The 22731-nt window shown below is 40.4% G+C and overlaps 1 protein-coding gene across 1 annotated transcript; it reads right to left on the bottom strand.

Moving 5' to 3' along the window:
* On the bottom strand, positions 1–22565 carry LOC145355083 (SPRY domain-containing SOCS box protein 3-like). Its single transcript, XM_080206929.1, has 7 exons — positions 22504–22565; positions 13814–13959; positions 10286–10460; positions 8178–8365; positions 5736–5838; positions 4591–4716; positions 1–1164 (listed from the first exon to the last, which is right to left on the bottom strand). Exons 2-7 carry the CDS (start codon positions 13943–13945, stop codon positions 818–820), a joined length of 1071 nt encoding a protein of 356 aa, XP_080063055.1. The 5' UTR covers positions 13946–13959; positions 22504–22565; the 3' UTR covers positions 1–817.
* Between the last annotated feature and the right edge of the window lie 166 nt (positions 22566–22731).

The following is a 22731-nucleotide window of genomic DNA, read 5'->3' as shown; positions in this document are numbered from 1 at the left end:
CTTGGCACAAATTTTATTTACTGCACCCTCACCCAACTTTACAAAAAGTATCCTGACCCAGTGAAGGATTTTATCCTCCCAGAACAAGATTTGGCAGAGCTTTCCCTGTCGTTCATCCAAAAAAGAATATAAAATACAAGTGTAACGCTTAATCATCAATACTAGCAAGGTATAACATAAAGCAACCATCTTGTCCTTACCCAGAAGGCACATATACACACTTACTCGGTTGTTCACTATACAGTTATGTGGAACAGGAATCTTTTCTTCTTCCCCAGTATCAACGCAAGACCAGAATGGCCAACTTTAGCATCCTACTTTCACCCAGTTTGGAGCTAATGTAGCTTAGACAAGGAATCAGAAAAGGACTTCCCTGGTTTGGATGGCTCGACCATCTGCAAATATTGATGAAGCTTTCTTGAGAGGTGGGGGAAAAAGAAAAGAATCAGGAGGTAAATATTTTAAACAAGCTGAATATTTAATTTTTCTTTAAGAGGTGAAAGCACTAAATGACCTACAAAAAAAAAAGCCAAAAAGTAGATTGAAAAGAATTCTCGACGTATGTAGGTACTTTATTCAAAAGGGTGGCTTCGGCCAGCATTCAGCACTTCTCGTCAATCCCAGTTCACAAGTGAACAATCCCCAGTAGTTTTGAGAGAGGAGCTAGAAGCATTAAAAATGAAGCTGGGAGCTTTGATCATCCTGTATTTGGCTCATCATATAGCAGTATTGGTCCATGTCCATACTTTAGTATTGCAGCTGTGGCAGTTAGAATTATAGTCACGATTTAAAAAGAGAAATCAAACCAGAATGAGTGTTAAGTCCGCCGACACCTCTTGCGTTGGCAAGCTTCAGCGTCCACTGAGGAACTATCAGAATCACTGCCTGATGAGCTGCATGCCACCTCTTTGCCACTGCCTTCGTGATTCATAGAGAGGACCCATCCCAATCGGTTGCGGAGCATCCGTTTCAGGCCCGGCGGCAGGGGAAGAACCTCCAATTTGTCATTGTGTTCAGGTAACAGCTGTCGGAGCCGTAGGCAGCAGAGGTACTGGAGTGAGGTTGGGGAGAAACAAGACCTAATCACTTTCATACTGCTCCTCGCTGCAGTTGAGCAAACCATCGGGAAGAATTTCTTGTTTTGAAGCTTGGTAGCTGCAACTCCTTGTAAAGAGAAAAAAACACTCATCATTGCCAGCTGAACACACATCATTACTGTCATTTCACAATACAGCTATTTTCAACTATTGCAAATATTATGATCACAGCTGACGTTACTTGCTGAGCAAGGCAAACCCCAGAGGAAAACTTGGCTTACTGATCATAATCCTTTTTGTTGGTATTCTGAAAATGAGGGGAAAAAAATCCATTGATCCTAGGAGCATTGGATTCCTCTAACACTTCTGGACTTTTTGAAAAAAAAGAAAACCTGGACACAAGCTGCACAATTAAATCAGTCTTACAAACCTCCCAAAAAACTTATGTCATCACAACAGATAAGTAAACACCTTCTTGGTCAAACTCCCTTATAGATTTTTAGCTCAAAATCTGATATTATTGAAGGCAAAACTGCTGTCACATTAGTAAAAAGTATGTCAAGTAGTTTTTGGAAATCCAAGAAAATTCAGGAGCAAAACCGGTTTCTGGATCTCTATTTCAGATTTCACTCAACACAGCTGTTCCAGGGTCTTCCCCATAGAACCAATACAACATCATTCCTTACAATATCCCCTTTCATTTAATCTTCAGATTATCCTCATTATCTTTGAAATTGAGCTTTTCCAAAAATATAAAAACCGTTCAGGTGTTCCTATTGCCTCCTCTTTCAGCAGAAGTAAAATTTAATATCCTTCCCTTGTTTAAGTCCCTTACTCTCTTTGAAATATAAGAGTTGAAAAGCAAGTCCTTAACTGTCTCCAAATGCAAATTTTTAACCTAACCTATTTACTTATAAATCCACTTTACAAATATATGTCCCTACCACCTTTAATCTCCAACTCTCCCAGACAAGCTGTCTCTATTAATTTTTCCCCAGCTTAATTCAATCATATACACACAAGACACATGGTCGCTCTTACAGAACAGAATGTTCCCCAATAATATCTGGAGTAATACTAATGCTGGAGTCCATTATAAAAGATTTAACAGAACACTTGGAAAACAGTGGCAGGATTGGACAGAGTCAGCATACATTTACAAAAGAAAATCAGGTTTGCCAAATCGGCTGGAATTCTTCAAAGATGTAAGTCATTACATTGATGGTGGGGTGGGGTGGGGGCAAAGTTTATTTATTACTGCCGTAAGTAGGCCTACATTATCACTGTAATAAAGTTACTGTGAAAATCCTCTAGTCATCACACTCCGGCACCTTTTCGGGTACATCGAGGGAGAATTTTAGCATGGCCAATTCACCTAACCAGCATGTCTTGGATTGTGGGAGGAAACCAGAACACCCAGAGGAAACGCATGCACATACGGGGAGAATGCGCAGAATCCACATGGATTTAATCAGGAATCAAACCTGGGTCCCTGGTGCTATGAGGCAGCAGTGCTAGCCACTGTGCCACCAGTGGATGTGGCTTATTTGGAGTTTCAAAAGGCTTTGACATACTCCCACAAGTGTAAAATTAAAACACATGGGACTGGGATAGTGCATTGAGATGGATAGAAAACTGGTTGGTAGACAGGAAACAAAAAAACAGGTTGTTGCCGAAATGGCAGACAGTAAATAGCAGGTAGCGCAGGGATCAGGGCTAAGACGCTAGCCACATACAATATATATTGATGAGCGAACAAATGCATGGCAGTTACAAAATAATGTGGATAAATGTGAATTTATCCATTTTGGTCACAAAAGCAAGGCGGCAGATCAATATCTGAATGGCTATGACTTGAGGGAGGGGAGTGTACAATGAGACCTGGGTGTTCTTGTACACTAGCTTCTGACAGCAGGTATATAGATGCAACAGAAAGGCAAATGGTATGCTGGCCTTCAGAGCGAGAGGATTTGAGTACAGGGGAAATTTGTTCACCTGGAGAGTGGTGAGCTTTTGGAAGTCTCCACCACAGAAAGCAGTTGAGATCATTACGTTGTATGTTTTCAAGATGGTGTTGAGAGTTTTTGGTGTGAAGAAAATCAAATGTAGTGGGGTAGGGGAGAAGGAGCAGGAGCAGCTTACTGAGTTGGATGATCAGCTCCGATCACAATGAATGGCGGAACAGGCTCAAAGGGCCAAACTGCCAACTGCTACTTTTATATGTTTCGATATAAATTCAAACTGCTGCTTAAATATAATAATTTGGTTTTGCCAGAAAGAAACAAGCTCTTAAAAATTCATGGTATATATGGTCGATAATTTTAGATTTTTCTCCTAAAAAGCAAAGTCATACTTCGGTAACCCATATAATTTCTGCTTTCAAAGGATCATTGGTAACAGAATAGAATCAAAAACTAAGTTGGAAAATATTTCACTGTCAAATCTTTTAATTTACAAGACAATCTTAAGCAAGGGTAAACATTAATGCCATCAATTTAATATTGTCATTTGTATAAAAAATGGTAAGACACTGAATTCTATGGAGAATAAATTACACTGTACAGAAGGTCTACAGATTCAAGTAGCTTACATCAGCAGTGATGCTGATACTTTATGCAATTTTCATATATATTTGACTTTTAAATTCAAAGCAGCTCTGCATTGATGCAGCAAGATTACAACCGCAAGAGTATTTAAATTAAGTCACTGAGTTGGACAATCAGTCATGATCGTAATGAATGGCGGAGCAAGTTCGAAGGGACAAATGGCCTCCTCTTGCTCTATGTAGATGCCAATTTAATAGAAAGTCCTGGTGGTCATTGGAAATGCATACCACTTGGATTTGACATTTGTGGAATCCTATTTTTTTTACATTTACAGAATATTGCTTGAGCCTGTTTGCAGCTTAGGTTTAAAAATTAAACCCCTCAAACATTTTAAATATCTTGCAATTAGGACAGCATACCAATGATCCTTTGAAAGCAGAAATTATATGGGTTACTGAAGTATGACTTTGCTTTTTAGGAGAAAATTCTAAAATTATCGACCATATATACCGTGAATTTTTAAGGCTTGTTTCTTTCTGGCAAAACCAAATTATTATACTTAAGCAGCAGTTTGAATTTATATCAAAAATTAAATATGCATAATTTTAAAGGAAAGTTTTATTGTAGCTCAGTTTGCAACAGAAGGGTCTGTGTGGAATTTGCACGGTCTCCCCATGTCTGTGAGATTTCCTCCGGGTACTCCAGTTTCTTCCCACAGTCCAAAGATGTACGGGTTAGGTTGACTGACCATGATAAATTGTCCCTTAACATCAGGGGGATTAGGAGAGTAAATATGTGGGGTTATGAGGACAGGACCTGGGTGGGGATTTTTGTCAGTGCAGGCTCAATGGGCTGAATATCTTCCTTCTACACTGTAGGGACTTTACGAATATCCAAGCTCTTGGTGATCAACAGGCAATGAAAACTAAGCAGTCAACTATATTAAACATTTTAATTCAGGAGCACTGGGCAAGATAAAATTCCCACTACATAAAACTAAGCCATACCTATGCATTTCCTATTTTTGAAAAACGTCAGGGTACCATGCCAGGTATCCAAGTGAACACCTATGATGGAGCCTTGTCCAAATCTTGTTGAGAAGTGAATCTTGGCACCTTTGTGATGTAATACACCTACAACAAAATTAATTATAGATTTTTAAAAAAGTTTAACACTAGACAACTGCAACACTAGTACATGAGACAGGTTATTTTGTAGACATGCAAAGAAAGTAACTTTGGTATTTAGAATGTAACAAACTGATGGAAATTAAAAGGTTTGAAAGCTTGGTTTCAAAGTTCCTGGCCAAGTCCAAAATGTACAAGTTCCAAGTATCTTTTTGCACATGGATCTTTTAAAAATTACACTAATAGAAATCAGGGTACAACAAAACATTTTTGCACAGGAGTCAATCCTGTTTGCACAGAATTCCACATGCTAACAGGCAACACTATTTGCTCAATTTGTCCCAGCTTTGCAGCTTGCATTTCTCCATTTCCAGGCATTATCTCATTCAAGTTCAGATTCAGGTGCTCATCAAAAAATAATAATTCAAAGCATTGGTAAAACAGCTCTCCAAGTCTTGCAGTTCAATCAATGCTCTGCAGTATGGAAAAGTTCATTCAACGTGTGGGCAGCACAGTGGTTAGCACTGTTGCCGTACAGCACCTGGTACTTGGGTTCAATTCCAGCCTTGGGTCACCGTTTGGAGTTTGCACATTCTCCTCATACTGCATGGGTTTCCTCCGGGTGTTCTGGTTTCCTTCCAAAGATGTGCGGCTTAGGTTGATTGGCCATGCTAAATTGACCCTAGTGTCGGGGCAATTAGCAGGGTAAATGTGTGAGGTTACAGGAATAGGGCCTGGGTGAGATTGTCATCAGTGCAGAGCTGATCTGCCAAATGGCCTCCTTCTGCACTGTAGGGATTTTATGATTTTATGAATAGCTTGTCTGAAGTGGGATGGAGAAAGCTATCATGGATTGAAGAGAATGACCATATATACATAGTATAAACAATGCTTGTAGATAGAGTTGAGGATACCATACAAATCACACTAATTTAAAAAGAGGGCTGATATTCTCCCATTTAAAATATGGTCAAACAGCAGGAGGACAAAGTACCCTATTTTTAACGATGTCACAAGAGCAGTACCTGTATAGGAGAGACCCCAACTATTTTCATCCTTTCCCAGTAAGCTGCAAAAGGTATGACGAAATTTGTCCAGTTTGACATCAGTTGTTCCTATTCCTACCATCTAAACAGTGCACAGAAATAAAAGACAGGACCAGTCAAATACATCAAGTTACAAAAAGATAAAGAATTTGGTCAGTATGGTTAATGATACCATGGATGTGATTTAAAAAAGTTGTAAACGAGTTTTTCCCCTTCTTGCAAATCTGTATAAAAATCACTAAACCAGACAAATTATAAAGTCACAATGCTTGGACTAAGAACATCAGGTTGTACAAGGCTGGACAATCTTCAATTGTTATGAAGACTTTGTTTAAGCTCAAAAAAGATCTTAAACCAGCCATTTAGTAATTAAACCTGATCACCAGCCTTCTGCATGGTTGAAACTTCAACACTGAACAGATTCAGTTCATAAATTTAACCAGTCACGGCTTGGGATATTTCAATAACGTGGATGGACCTTCAGAACCTGGGACCAAACGGGTGGATTATTTTGTTTGACCAAAGCTGTATCGCTGTGTAGCTAAAGATAGACAGTGGTTAGCACTTCTGCCTCATAGCGCCAGGGACCTGGGTTCAATTCTTGGCTTGGGTCACTGTCTGTGCAAAGTCTGTGTGTTCTCCCCCAAGTCTGTGTGGGTTTCTCCCACAGCCCAAAAGATGTGCTGGTTAGGTGCACTGGCCATGCTGAATTCTCATTTGGTGTCGCTGAACAGGCGCCAGAATGTGACGTCTAGGGGATTTTTACAGTAACTTCATTGCAGTGTTAATGTAAGCCTACCTGTGACACTAACAAAATAAACTTTAAACGTTTAAAGAATTCAGTCTCCATTTTGACTAGTCTGAACAAATGTTAACTTATAAGCCATTTTGTAGTTTTTCAGTATAACAGGTTTGCTGTATAACACAAACCACAACATTTAAAAAAATTGAGCAATCATTTCAAATCAAGCAAAAAGCATCAATGTCTGTTGCACTCAGTATAGTGAGTGCAAATCGGAAAAGCTCATCAGCTGTTGTAAATTCCTTCAGGATTTGGCACTGTGGTTCAGTGGGCAACACATTCTCACCTGTAAGACCTCAGATGTCATGGGTTCAAGTCCCACAACAAGCACTTGAGCATATAATCCTTGGGTGACACTTACAGCACAGTACTGAGGGAGTGCTGGAGGTGATGTTTCTTGGTGCAATGTTAAATCAAAGCTGTTTGCCCTCTCAGACTAATCTAACACAGTTATTAAACTGTCACCATTTACGAGTGTTATGCACCATATATTTTAGGCAGAAGACATCCAGTGAATAGCAAATTCCCTTGTATACTTATTACCTCTGACAAAAAACAAACAGGTTGGCAGTTACAACTTACACTACCCAGCATCGACTGCATGAACATGCTTAAGAAATAAACAACATTGCCTTATGGTACACTCACATACTTAATCCCCTCTTATGTGCTGCTGGGTTCAATCATAAGATTCACTAGTCTTGTTCAACAGACTAGCACTCTTCCTTTAAGCTAACTCATTAATAGGTGGGGACTGTAATTCTCTTTTTAAAAAAATTCATTCATTTGCTGACTTCATAAGAGAAAAAAGAAAGAACCAGCACAGCCCAAAGCATGTAAAGAAAAGCCAGAGTTAACTTTTTTTTGGTCATACTGCAATTAGAATTTTTAAAGATCATCCCATTTTGGCTCTTCGGGGGATAGTGGAGAACAGGACAGACAGATGACACAGAAGGTGCTAATCAAAATATTAACATAGTTCCTGCTGGAACTTTCCTGTGTTAAAGGATGGATAACTGCAATAAGCACTTGCCTAAAACACCATCTGATAAGTATTTAGTTCAAAAATATATCAAGATATAGCAAGAAAAAATATCAACATTAGGGGTTAAAGTGAGCATGCATAAACACAAGACATAATGAAAATAAACTAAACATGTACAAAACTGGTTAGCAAGTCCTTGATCCCAGCTTCAATCATAAACAGCAACATTTAATGTTACACAGTTTCTTTAAAAAAAAAATCACACTTTTCCAGAAAGAACCCTTACGTGATAAAAGCTTACTGCACCAAGGACCTGGGTTCAATTCTGGCCTCGGGTCAGTCTGTGCACAGTCTGCACATTCTCCCAGTATCTGCGTTGATTTCCTCTGGATACTCCCCTCATGCTCCAAAGATGTGCAGGTTAGATGGACTGGCCATGCTAAATTGCCTCTTAGTGTCCCCAAGGTGTGTAGGTTAGGAGATCAGCAGGCTAAATACGTGGGTTTGAGTCTGGGTGGGATGCTTTGTCGAAGAGTTGGTACAGACTTGATGGGCTGAATGGCTTCCTTCAGCACTGTAGGGACTCTATAACGTAATATCGTGTCTGCATCTTAGAAAGGTTTACTGTACTTACCATGTCTGTGCCGTATACAGGGGATGTCATTTTTATTTCCCAGAAATGTTGACCTTCACTCATTTCTTTGTCCCCACGAATGGCTGCTGTTCCACAACTGTAATCCATGTGGAAATTCACTTCTCTGTTCTCGCAGCTCAGCAATGTAGCTGAGGACTTGGTAGAATCGTCCCACATCCATTCAAAATCTGCAGGAAAGAGTCTTTAGTGAGCTACCCCTACCACTAATGGTCATGTTTTACTCATTTACTCATTACAGGAACATCAAGAGTAGCTGACATAATGTGCAATAAACTGAAGCACTGTCCAAGCAAGTTTGTAAAGGCATACAAGGACATTTAGGGCAGAGCAGGAAAGGCACAATTTCTCAAATTAGCATTCAAGTTATTAGAATATTTCCCATAATCATGTTTGGAATTTTGAAAAACTGCAATGGGTCTTGCCCCAACTCTTAAATTCTTTGAGTAAACCTTGACTTTGCAGCATGGACACTGAGTAAAGACAGAGCACAACTTTTCCTGTACATCCCATGACAGCTGAAGAAAAAAGGCTACGGGTCTATGCTCATACACTATAATAGGGACATTCAGTGGCTAGCACTGCTGCCTCACTGCACCAGGGACCCAGATTCGATTCCCGGCTTGGTCACTGACAGAGTCTGCACGTTCTCCCAGTGACTGTGTGGGTTTCCTCAGTGTTCCGGTTTCCTTCCACAGTCCGAAAGGTGAGCTGGTTAGGTGCATTGGCCGTACTAAATTCTCCCTCAGTGTATCCAAACAGGCGCCGGAGCAAGGCAACTAGGGGATTTTCACAGTAGCTTCATTGCAGTTTTAATGTAACTCTAGTTGTAAAAGTAATAAATTAAAAAAACAAGAAACATGGGAGCAATTGAAATAAAAACTAAAGTGTTGGAAAAACTCAGGTCTGGCATCATCTGTGGGACAAAAACAGAGTTAATCTCAAGTCCTCTTTGCGAATGATTCGAATTCAGTTCCGATTTCTACCATTATGGTCATTAGAAGTGAGGAATTGGATTCCATCCTGAAAACCAGTCATTCATTGTCACAAAAAGCTGGCATGCAACTTCAGTCGATAATAGGGAAGGAATGGAATGTTGGCCTTTATTTCAAGGGAATGGAGTATAAAAATAGGAAAGTCTTACTAAAACTATACAAGGTACTAGTTAGACCACAGCTGGAATACTGAACAGTTTTGGTCCCCTTATCCAAGGAGATATATATTGGCATAGGAGGCAGTCCAGAGAAGGTTCATGGAGGGATTTTCCTATGAGGACAGGTTGAGCCTGTACTTACTAGAAGTTTAGGAAAATAAGAGGTGACCTTATTGAGACATAGCATTTACTGTCAAACCTCCTGAGAATCCCAAGAGGTTGTTTCTCCTTGTGGGAGAGTCTAGGGCCAGAGGGCAGAATCTCAGTATGTGGGTCACTCATGAAGACAGATGAGGAGGGATTTCTTCTGAGGTCAGTGAATCTGTGGAATTCTTTACTGTAGAGGGATTTAGAGGTTGGTGTCTTCTAGGCAGAGATAGACAGATTTTTAAAATTAGTAAAGGAATCAAGAGTTATGGCGATGGGGCAGAAAAATGGAGTTGAAGATTATATCAGTCATGATCTCATAGAATGGCACAGTGGACTCGATGGGCTGCTCCTACATCGGCTGGTTTCCATTTGGTCCACTTGAGGGCAGATCCAGTAGTTTAAAGTCAAAATGACAATATCAGAGATTCCTTAATTGGCAGAGTACACCATGCTGAAAATCAACTGCTGCAATGTACTGCAACTTCATTTTGACCAAGCTGATTACTGCGCCTCAATTGATACTAAATAAGATGTGGTTTCCACTGGTGCAACAATCTCATGCCAAAATAGGTACCACAAATTTATTCACTTGCCACAGGTCTGCTGATAGCTGATTTCTTAAAACCTCCGAAATGTAGAATGAAGAATTAATGCTATAATTCTGAAAAGCACAAGGATTAAACATTCCACAAGATCCTTTTACACTTCCAATGCACTTATGAACTGCTATAAACCTGGGTGGTACCTAATCCCTTGAAAGTAAAGGCAATTTTGAATTCAGTCTTACATTCATCCTCCTCTCCACAGTGACAGTCCTTCATGCGATGAAAGCTGCGCATACTACCACAATATCGGGTGTCACTTTGGCTTACACAGTCACAGTAAGACTCTCCGGTCACAGGTAATGCTGTTGGGATTGATGGCGGCAAGTGGAATTCTGGCTCAGAATCGGAGTCGCTGTGCTTTGAAGGGATGAAACAAAAGCCACGTTAAAACAAAATTCCAAAATGATCTCCTAGTTTTGTTATTGCACTATAAACAAATTTTCCAGCACAATTCCTCATTTTACTCCACCAAGATTTAAAAATCAATGACAAGGGTTGCAAAATCAGATGAAATTGAAATCTGACCCATATTTGATTCCCCCCACTCATTAATGTTTCAATCCAATAACTGGTGAGGTCTGTAAATAAGCAGCAAAACCAAGATCAGCCAAAAAAAGATTTTTCAAAACAGATACTTGTGAATGCTTCTAGAAACAAGGCTCTGCAAGTAAAACTAGCTAAACTAGTTCAACCACTGCTACAAAAGGAGCAATAGCTTTCACCTTTTTGCAGGAATGTTTCATAGAATCGGACAGTGCAGAAGGCGGCCATTCAGTCCATCGGGTCTACACCGACCACAACTTCACCCAGGTCCTACCCCCATGCACTTACCCTATCAAGTCCCCTGACACTAAGTGGCAATTTAGCATGGCCAATCCACATAAACCTTTGGACCGTGGGAGGAAATCAGAGCCTTCGGAGGAAACTCATTCAAACACAGGGACAGCGTGCAAATTCTGCATAGTGACCCAAGCCGGGAATTGAACCCGGATCCCTGGCACTGAGACAAAGCAGTGCTAATCACTGTGCCACCCATTTAGTCAGCCCTCATCCATCAATGGCAAATAAATATGGTCTAGCCTCAGCCAACCCGAGTTTTTCTCTTTTATATAATCTATAATGACAGAAGAGGAAAAGTTTGGCATAATAATTACTGTTAACGTCACACCACTGTCACAGTGGACAACTACTGTACTTCAGTAATGCCCAACACAATAGGATCAAATTGAGACTTGCCAACAATCAATACATGAAAAATTTATCAATAGATAAATAAAATACAACAGCTGCTAGAGATCTGAAGTAAACATAGGAATGATGGGAATATGCACGTCACTTATCAGAAGAGAGAAAACCATTAAGCGCTTCACGATGATCTTTCAGCAGCTTGGATTCTGGTGAAGAGTTTTCAGCCCATAAGAAATAAGAACGGGAGTAGACCGTTCGGCCTCTTGAGCCTGCTTCGCCACTCAAAACCCAAATAAATTAATCAGACACTATTTCCCCTCCATGAAGCCACACTGACTTTGCTTGATTAGATTATGATTTTAATGCGGAATTCCAAACTCAAATATTAATTCTGTTCCTTTCCAAAGATGCTGCCTGGCCCAAGTATTTGCAGCATTTTGTTTAACTTTGCAATAGGTTGTTTTAGTGGTATGTTTCTGAGAGCCCCAATTTCATTAAACACTTCAGAACCCAGAACATCACAATGATCACTCATTTCTTGTCAAACAAGCACTGTTATACTATTTTCTTGATTCAGTTGAAACTAAGTTACAATTCAAGTCTGAGCTAGATACTGCCCTATAATTCGTCATCAAGTCAAACGTACTTTTAAGCAGTCCAGTTCTAAATACAAGATGTGGAACACATCCAGGCTTGAGTAGCAAATAACATGCCACACCAGTGCCAATGACCATTTTCAACGAGAGAAGATAGCAATCACCACTTGGCATTTAATGGCATTACCACTGATTCTCCCACTGACACCCTCAGGGTTACCACTGACTAGAAACTGAAATGGATTGTCCATAATAAGTAAATCTTCGGCTACAAGAGCAGGTGGAAGCTAGAAATCCTGTGGTGTATAACACACTTTCTGACTCTCCCGAAGCCTGTCCACCATATACAAGGCACAAGTCAGGAGTGTGATGGGACACTTCGCTTGCCTGGATGAGTACAATACTCAAGAAGCTTGACACCATCCAGCACAAAGCAACTCGCATAATTGGCTGGCACCCATCCACCACCTTCAACCTCACTCCCTTTACAACTGACTTCAGTGGCAGCAGCATGTACTATCTACAAGAGGCACTGCACCAACTCACCAAGACTCCTCAGGCAGCATCTGCTAGATCCATGGACACTACCACTGCCATCTAGGGGGACCAGGGCAGCACACCATCAGGTTTCCCTCCAAGCTACCCACCATCCTGAGGTACTATTACTAGACCATTACTCGAGATTTCTGATGCTTGGGGGCCATCAAAAAGAGATGGTAGCCCAGCGTTAATGTCACTGGGCTAATATTCCAGAGTACATGGTCCTGTTCTGGGGACCGATTTGAATCCCACCACAGCAGATGGTGACATTTGAATCTGGAATTGGAAGTCTAATGATGACCATCATTGATTGTTGTAAAACCCATCTGGTTCACTAGAAATTCAATTGTGCTTCAGTATGAAAACTTTAATCTCTGCCTTTAACATCCAAGTCTCTCTTTGTAGCTTTTTCCTGGAGATTTTTCCTCTGCACCTCTGTATCTAGAGCTTGTTTTCAGATCAGAATGCTTCACCACATTTTTCCCTCAGTCTTCCGGCATTTTAGTTTTTCCTCTACATTTTCTGTCAGGCTTTTGATTTTTCCAAAAGCTGCAGCCATGTGTTAAGGAGCTTACTTCTGGAATACTAATAATGAATTCCTGATTGCTGTTTATTCTGCCTTTTTACTGTATCTTACCCACTCTGTGATCTTGCTCGGTTTTATGACTATGTTCATTTGGGTTTATGTTTTTCTTCTTCTTAATGTCAGCCTTTGTTATCTCGCAAAATCAATTGACTCTGCAGTTTCTTTTTTTTTCATGCTTTCGGCATCGATCCTTTACTGCCACCATGTTGTAGAGTGTTGGTTACAATTTGGCAGGTCTGAACAAGTCTTTGCTGTCATACATAGGCCAGCAATCAAAGATATAGCAAAGAGTACAAGTTAGGAACTGTCTGTGCTGTCCAACAGTGAGTATGGATCAAGTGCTCTCTTACATCACAGGGGGTGTCTGATTTGCGCCAGACCTTTATACTATAATCAGGAAAGTTTTTTTTATTATTTTGAAGCTATAAGAATTTAAAGTTACTCAACTGTTGAAAGCAGCAAAGTGTTCAGTTAAAATAACTGCAGTTTGGAATCAAGCCTATTTACCCATACACGTTGCCCATTGGGTAATTCTCTAACGTATGTTCATCCTATGCAATTTGAGTCCATCCCAAGAAGAGGAAAAGCAGTGAATATTGTAAGAAGCAATTCCATTGATCAGGGAACGGAAGAGCACAGGGCAGAGACAAGCACATTTGAGTCTGATTCCTGTCAGCACTGTTAACACAGCTGGAAAAAAAGGGAAACGCAATCTGAGGGAAGAAAGTATACAATTCATTTATAGAGTACTCAGTCTGTAAAAACGTTAGCAATGAAATATTTTGTGTCATATTATCTACCTGACCATCCGAATCATAGCCAGCAGCTGGGCCTACTGATCCGTCAGGCATTACTACAGTCACAGCTTCAGCGTCTCGAATACCACTGTACACATACCGCCAGGCACGATTATTTCTGGTACGACGAGACATGGTACTCCTAAAACCTGTAACATAGGAACATTTGTACTATATTAGCAACAGGTTGGACTGTTTTTTCTCAAATAACCATTTTTTAAAAAGGGACTGATAAATAAATCTATCTTCTTAGACAGTAACCACTTCCCAAATAAGCCATCATGACAAGAATCTATTGTACACACCAGGCACACTTAAAAAGCAGCAAGTGATGGACAGAGGTAAGCAATCCTACAGCCAACAGACCAGATCCAAGCTCTGCAATCCTTCCACATAGTTAATTGTTGTCCATCGCTATTCGTGACTAACTGAAGGACGAAATGTCACAAATATCTTGATCTCAACGATGGAGGAGCCCAGCACGTCACTGCAAAAGATGAGGCTGAAGCATTTGCAACCATCTTTAGTCAAAAGTGGATGAGCCATCGCAGGTAGTAAGGGCGTAGAATGCCCTGCCTGCAGCAGTTGTGGACTCGCCAACTTTAAGGGTGTTCAAATGGTCAGTGGATAGGCATATGGATAACACTGGAATAGTTTAAGTTAGAGGGTCATTAGACTGGTCGGCGCAACAGAGGGCTGAAGGGCCTGTACTGCGCTGTAATGTTCTATGACTCTTCCCAAGGTCCCCAGCATCACAAGATGCCAGTCTTCTGCCAATTCAATTCATTCCACATGATAATCACAAACAGCTGAAGGCACTATATACTGTGAATGCTATGCACCATGACAATATTCTGACAATAATACTGAAGACTTGCACAGAGGCCCAAAAGCTCGTGGCTTTTGCTACCCAATAAACCTGTTGGGCTTTAACCTGGTGTTGAGAGACTTCTTACTGGGTGTACTCACAACACACGGACTGCAGTGATTCAAAAGGCAGTTCATTACCACTATATTTTCAAGAGCATTGAGGGAATGCTGGCCTAGCCAGCAATGTCACAAACTTGCTGTTGCAAAAATGGCAACTGATATATATGTAGCACCCTGGGGTCACATTCTACCATTTTTAATCCTGACCCTCATCTGTCTATTGCAAGGACAAGGTCTATTGTAATATCAAGGTCCGAGAGTTCAATACATTCATCGGTTGGGGCTTGCTTTGGAATACTATGGTTATTTTCTTTTTGCATTGCTTAATATTGACAATCTTGAGGCAACAGGGCTGGTACGGTGGCACAGTGGTTAGCACTGCTGCATCACAGTGCCAGGGACCTGGGTTCGATTCCTGGCTTGGGTCACTGTGTGGAGTTTGCACGTTCTCGCTGTGTCTGCATGGGTTTTCTCCAGGTGCTCTGGTTTCCTCCCACAGTTCGAAAGACGTATTGGTTAGGCACATTGGCCACGCTAAATTCTCCCTCAGTGAATCAGAACAGGTGCTGGAGTGTGATGCCTAGGGGATTTTCACAGTAACTTCATTGCAGCGTTAATGTAAGCTTACTCGTGACACTAATAAATAAACTTTAAAACTTTAAGTGAAAGATGTTCCTTTGTGCAGCAAGCAAATAGACTGTTCACAGAAAGGGCATAATTATCTCTAATCCACAATACAGAATTGTGGCCGATGATGCATGCCCAGTGGTTGAAGAGAGCAAGCCTTAATTTTCATATTAAAGTCTTGCATTCTGAAAAGATTTTTCTAGTGCTGAAAATGAAAGCCAGTCATGGTTATTGACATGATGATTGCATCTTCCTTTATCACATTCTTGTCTGATAAATGAGAACTGTGTTGTTCTCAGCGTTACTGACGAAGGGACAAACCCCGAAAGCTTGAGTTTACTATCAAATAAATCGGTTGGACTTAAACCTGGTGTTGTCAGACTTTTTACTGTGTTTACCCCAGTCCAACGCCAGCATATCCACATCTCAGCAATACTGACAGTGATATGCATTGTTGATCTCTGACTCTTTCACAGGCTTAAAATGTTGATACACTGGCTGCAGTAGGGTGCAGTCATTGCACGTTGTGGAAATTAAGTGAAAGGATGAAAGAAAGACTGTTGTCTCAGAGTTACTGATCAGATGTGCAATGCCAAACTTGAAAACAAGCGGGTGCACAGTAGACCAAGTGATTACTAGTCACAAAGTCATGAGACTTTAAATCCTTTGCTTAATGTGCAAATATCATATCAGACTTTACCAACTAGGGTGACAAAGTAAAAGGTTGGCAAATACTAACACCAGATCTTCATGGTGACCTCTCCTGACAAGAAAAAATATCTAATTCACTAAAATGAAGATGTAAAACACACTGCATAGGCCAAAGGCAAGCAAAAATATATCCCCATGCAACACGGTCAGAAGATGCTTTTGTGTCCTACACAACTCAATTCCAGAAGTGTCAGATTATAAAATGTTGTATTGTATTGAGAATTTAGAATCAATACTAAAAGTAGCCCATATTACCAGTCCCGCAGAGCCACCTTCCAAATATATCATGGGATTAAAATTAAAAGTTACACTGAAACCCTCAAAGCCTAGAAACACTGCCTTTCAGTCCCCTTTGAAAGAAAAAAGGGAGAAGAGTATATGCAACAAACACAGAAAATGCAAAGTATCAGCGGGTCTGACAGCAATTGTGGAGAGAGAACAGAGCAAATGTTTCGAGTCTGGATGACCCTCCGTCAGGGCCATTACCCATCTGAGAAATTACATCCCAACTTGTTTCAGTAAACTGTCTTTAATATGGAATGAAAACCATAAGGAGTTGGATTGTAGTCAGTACACATCTCTTAAAAAAAGGTGCCGAACCAATTGTCTTACTACTTGAGTAAACAAATAAAAGAATTTACTGAATATCGGTGTTTAAAATGCACAAGATGGTTATGGTAGAGAAAATAACATATGGAATTAAGGTAGGTTTACTGCAACAGAGATGGTTTGGCTGGGGCGGGGGGGGGGGGGTGCGTGGTGTCATGATTAACTGACATGCTGAAGTGTGTTGGAATCAATAAAATACACGAAACGTAGACATGGTTGCAATTCAGGAAACAAAGCAGCAGCCAAATTGCATACAGCAAACGCTCCCAAACAACACTACTCCAATGATCAGATCATTTGGTTTAGTCAGGTTAAACAGGGATAAATATTGGCCAGGACAGTGGGACAACCCTGCTTAGCAAAAGAATTAATGGAAACTAGACCACAAGTTCATAAAACATAAGAGCAGAATTAGGCCATTCAGTCCGAGTGTGCTCCGCCATTCGATCTTGGCTGATATGCTCCTCATCCCCATTTTCCTAAATCTGTCTAACTCCTCCTTAAATTTACTCACTGTCCCAGCATCCATTGCTCTTTGGGGTAGTGAATGCCACAGATTTACAATCCTTTGTGAAAAATAGTTTCTCCCCAACTCTGTTTTAAATTTGCTGTCCCTTATCCTAAGACCTCTTGTCCTAGGATGCCCCACTAGCAGAAGCATTCGCTTCATGTCTACTTTATCCAAACCTGTCATCTTCTTGTATACCTCAATTTGATCTCTCATTCTTTTAAATTCCAGAAAGTATAAGCCTTTCAACCTCTCTTCATACAACAAACCCCTCGCTTCTGGAATCAATTTGATAGCCATAATTGATTTGCAAGGTCAATTGTCTGTCTTATGGTTTTATAAAGCAGGAGAATGGTGATGAGAAAAATATCAGCCATGACTAATTGGTGGAGCGGACTCGATGGGCCAAGTGGCCTAATTCTGCTCCTATGTCTTATGGTCCAAGTTGTATTTTAAAAAGATTGAGAAACATGCAGCTAAGGTAGAACAACTTTAAGCTTAGGAAAGGAAGCTACTTAAAATATAAAAGCATTAAAATTGAACTAAGTATTACTCAGAACAAGGAGACCAAGTAAAGAAAAATGTTAATTGAATGTTCGTTAATAACGTGGGGGAGGAAAGGCTAATTTGTAAGGGATTAAAAGGAAATGCCAGTTAACAATTATGCTGCGCAATCTTCCTAAATTTACTAATTAAATCAGTTTTAATGAGAACATTTTAATACAAAAGCTGCAAATCACATTCTGTTCTCCACATTACCATATTTCGATATTCACTGTAGTAATTCCCTGCGGGTAGCCTCGAGGCCTCATCTGTTCTAATGGGCTGCTTTTTTTCTAGTCTGCTGAATTTTCAACTTTAAACTGCAGCTGAATTGATGAAACCTCAAAGCTTCATTCAATTTTTTTCATCATCCCAGAATCAAGTAGCTATTTGTTTGCATTTATTAGTTTTTGTGGATTCTCTGGAGTATATCCAGTAAATCTCTAAAGTAGAGGACACTGCAGCCATTGGACAGTCAGCTGATAAAATATCCTGATAATACAGGAGTGCCTCAACAAGCCATTAGCCAACTGTCCTGTGGTCAGGCTTAGGATTCCAGAGTGGAAATCTAGTCATTTGTATACAATTTGAACCCTTACACTTTAAATCTTCATTTATGAAACCATACAGCAATCTGAGTCGGGGAGTAACCCCTCAATTTTACTGGGAATTTTATTCTGCCAGTCTGGATTGGGCTTGGATCCAGGTTTGGAAGTGTCTCACTCAGTCCCAATAATTTTCACTAATTAAAGCAACCAGCCACAAAGACTAAGGCGGCAACAAGAGAGGAAAACCAGCAGTCCAATAACTCACCTGCAACCCCAAATATAGGTCAAGTATTCTTTATCCAAAGCCTCTGGGATGATTCTGTTCAGGTATTTTTGATTTTTGGCAGTGAAAGCTACCACATGTACAGTAGGTCTACTTACATTACAATAGCCCAAGCTAGCTATAGGCTACAAATTCCAAGTTGTTTCTCAATATGTCAACTCTAACACACGCTACTTCTTAACTGTTAACACTCATTTTTGCCTGTAATGTTAACATACAAAAATAGTTCTTGGATATGTTTGGTTTTCTGATTTATGGGTGAAGGATATTTAACTGCCTTTTCACATAGCCAATTTTGTTAACGTAACCATCAACAAGATGGCATGGTTAATTTTAATCTCCGAGGGACAAGAGAAGAAAAAGATTTCGGACATGATGCCAAAGAATGACTCATTGCATAATGGGATTTTGTATTTGGGGACATGCCATTAAAAATCTTAGGTTATGTGCAAGTAGTCAGGCAAAAAGAAATGAGTAAACACATTCTAACATTTTTAAAAACACCTTGGAATTAAGGCAAAGGCCTATTTCATGATAGTTAATGATTTATACAGGAAGAAACAAAAAAAGAGAGCCTTTATTCTTCTGAATGTCAGTAAGTATAGCCCCAGTCTACTCGGTCTCTCCTCACAAGCCAACGCTCTCAAAATTTTAAGACATTAAGATGCTCAACAATCATTAGCATTTCCCACAAATGAATATGCATTGAGCTGGATTTATAATTTTATCAATTATTGCTTAGACTGGTTCACAGAATGGAGGCAAACAGCCTACTGTCACAATTCAATCACATTAGCCTCAAGGAGGTTTGTTTCAGGGTTCCTACTCTTTCAGAGACACGGAAACAATGGCTTGATAACATCAAGCATAATAAAAGATTAAACAGTGGAAGAAATGTTTTTCACAAAAAGTGAGCTGAGAAGTTATTTGGGTTCAGTATTTAATAGACTGCAAGAGTTCAAAAGCTTGGTGAAACATAGCCAAGGGGACAGAAGAGTCCAGACACAGGTGGCCAGGTTTGCCAGGTAAACATTTAGTGCACGTAAAGCAACATCACTTGCCTTGTAGTGCACAAAATAAAAGTGGCAAAACACAGAATATCCACATTAACTCAGGCGCTGGTTTGATACAGGCTTTATGATGGTGCAAACAAATTTAAAAAGGTATGCGCGTGAAAGCATGGCATCTCTGTGAGAAGTTCTCAGTCGGGGCAGGAAGAAGCTTTGTGAGGACAACTAAATCAAGGCAACAACAGAAGCCAGCAGAATAACAATCAACCCATTTGTCAGACTGGTATGGAAATTTGGGAGAGAAGATAATAAATCGCAAACAAATAGAATCCTTAACTCAGCTTGCATTCCTCCATGGATTTTAAAATGACGTTAAAAGGCACTGGAGGGGGTGCCGAGGAGATTCACTAGGTTGATTCTGGAGTTGAGAGCGTTGGCTTGTGAGGAGAGACCGAGTAGACTGGGGCTATACTTACTGACATTCCGAAGAATAAAGGGAGATATTATAGAAACATAAGATAATACATTAGATAAAAGCAAGGAAGTTGTTTCCACTGGTGGGTGAAACTAGAACTAGGTGCGTGGCCTCAAAATAAGGGGAAGCAGATTTAGGATTGAGTTGAGGAGGAACTTCTTCACACAAAGGGCTGTGAATCTGTGGAATTCCCTACCCAGTGAAGCAGTTGAGGCTACCTCACTGAATGTTTTTAAGGCAAGGATAGATAAATTTTTGAACAGTAAAGGAATTAAGTGTTATGGTGAGCAGGTGGGGAGGTGGAGCTGAGTCCATGAAAAGATCAGCCATGATCTTATTGAATGGCAGAGCAGGCTCAAGGGCTAGATGGCCCACCCCTGCTCTTCGTTCTTATGTTCTTAAAGCAAACTGTATATATTCACCAAGGTCACTGCAGAGTTCAAGAGCTACAGTTATGAAGAGATTGAAGATTCTGGAACTATTTTCAACGTAGCAGAAGAGATTTTTTAAAAACAGGTTTTGATGGCAAGGTTGGTGGCAGGAGAATAATAATTTCTTTTCATTATGCACATTTTATCTTGGGGCAATTAAACAAAGGCATAGTGTTTTGCAAGTAGTAGTATCAGAGGCAGAAATCGCTATCTTTTAAGAGAAGACAAAGATGCTGAAAATAAGGGCAGTGACAATACTGCAGCATTAACTTTACTCTGACAATGACAACAGTCATTTTTTCAGCTGAAAGCTTCTATTACATGTGCATTATCAATTAGATTTTGCATGCGGTTTTTAAAAACATGGATATGCAATATTAAGTTATCTATTTGTTGCCAGGCAAAGATTGCACGAAGGAAGCACTCAAGTGTACTGATCACCATTGGCAAAAACATAAATAATCAACACATTTATGATTTCACTACAATGAAGAGTGAAATTCTTTCTGCATTCCATCTTCGGCAAACAGTCAGGGCCTGAGGGAAAACAAACTGATCAGTTTTGACAGTCTGTCATATCCAGATTCCACTGTACAGTATACAACACAGGAATAGCTGATATTAACTATCAGCATAACATTTTGCAGTTCCGATACAGAAACTCCACTAGAAAATAAATACTCTCAAATCTTCAAAGAAGCACCCTTTTTTAGTCGGCATTCATTCCATGGAAACTGCCACTTTTTGATCCCCAGGATCACTTTATAGAAGCCCAAAAAGATATATATATATATGAGACATACTGGCTGTCAAGCATACAAAGTAATTGGCATTTTCAGAAATTTAAAATTTGGATCAGCCCCTCACCAAAACCAAACCTTAAAAAAAAAGAGTAAAATTTCAAAACGTAACAATCCTAAAGTAGGATTCAAATCAAATCCCAACGATCTAACACCATCACAAGCACCCTGATCACACCTCAAGCTTTTGATCTCAAAGGCACATTCTTCAATGTGCTCCTGTTTGTCCTATACCACGGCAATCTTTTGTTCAAGTTTAGATCCTAATCAATCCCGTTCACCACACTCCCTCCCCACAAAATACTCACACTTGGAATTTTAAAAGAAAAAGGTGATTGGATTCTAAAAGAAACTGCATTCTTCTCATTCGGAGGAGAAACAGACCTGCATTTTATTGGAAGCAGCGTCAGGATCATGAGTGAGAGGTAGGCAGGTTCATCATCAGAGGATGGTGTGGAGGGATGGGGGCACAAAACACACAACTTGGCCCACCTGAACTGACAGCAAGATTAAAAAAAGCTGACAGCTCAGACTCACCCAAGATACCAATATGACCAGCCAGATCACGCATGCAGCCCATTAACAAACGTGTATAAAAAGCTGCACGGGTATGAACTGTGTGCATTTGCATGTCTTTTGTGTGTGTGTGCATATACACACACACACATATACATATATGAACGTATATACACTTATTCGCATATATAACAAATAAAAAAGACTACGTTAAAGGAATGGGGCCAGGGAATTACGAGTTAAGGCGTCACGCAGATAATCAATGTGCAATAACTCGCCGAAAAATTTAAAGCCACAACAAAAACCACTTCGTAATAAAAGGGATTTGCCTTTTATTTATTTGCATTGCACAGATGTATATCAGCCTCCCCCCTCCCACCCTCTATATGTATTAAATTTACAGTGTGCGAAGGTGAAGCCATTGACAACCATTCAGACCGACTGGGCTGAGGGTTTTACTCTAAGTGCTTCTGCCCCTCCACCACGGACAAAGTGCTGCACAAAGCGGGGGGGCTGTCACTCGAGCCCCCAGTCCCGCAGGCCTCAGGCTCCACACCCTCCCACCACCTCACACACATAAAAAATCACAGAAAAATAAAGCCTCCCCCGTCCATATAATGTACCCGCTGCGGCACCATCCAAAAACCGAGACAGGAAGAAGGGATTTAAAAAAAAAGCTGTTTATTTTCAACGGTCACCCACCTTGGTTAACTCCCTCTCCCGGTCTTCCTGCCCGCCCTCAACTAGTGCCCGCTCAATCTACGCCGCCCACCACTGGCTTCTATATATAGACTAGATGCTCAACCAAACTTGAATCTTCTCCCCGCCCCCTCAGTCTCCGCCCCCGCCTCATTCGCCCATCCGACTCCAACGCCCTTCGCGATCTGTCCGCTGATTGAACAATAGGCACGTCAATCAAAGCGCCGCCGG

This window comes from Carcharhinus amblyrhynchos, chromosome 18, assembly GCF_965287045.1.
Source record: "Carcharhinus amblyrhynchos chromosome 18, sCarAmb.v2.hapA, whole genome shotgun sequence".
Classification (NCBI taxonomy): domain Eukaryota; kingdom Metazoa; phylum Chordata; class Chondrichthyes; order Carcharhiniformes; family Carcharhinidae; genus Carcharhinus; species Carcharhinus amblyrhynchos.
Note: the sequence above shows the minus strand (reverse complement) of the source record. Positions and strands in the feature narration are given on the sequence as shown.

Excerpts from the sequence above, each read along its gene's own strand:
- LOC145355083 (XM_080206929.1), bottom strand. The coding sequence starts at position 13,945 with ATGTCTCGTCGTACCAGAAATAATCGTGCCTGGCGGTATGTGTACAGT. Across the intron at positions 10,461-13,813 it reads GCTATGATTCGGATGGTCAG|CACAGCGACTCCGATTCTGA; the intron begins GTAGATAATATG and ends ATCCCTTCAAAG. Across the intron at positions 1,165-4,590 it reads CAAAAATAGGAAATGCATAG|GAGTTGCAGCTACCAAGCTT; the intron begins GTATGGCTTAGT and ends TCTCTTTACAAG.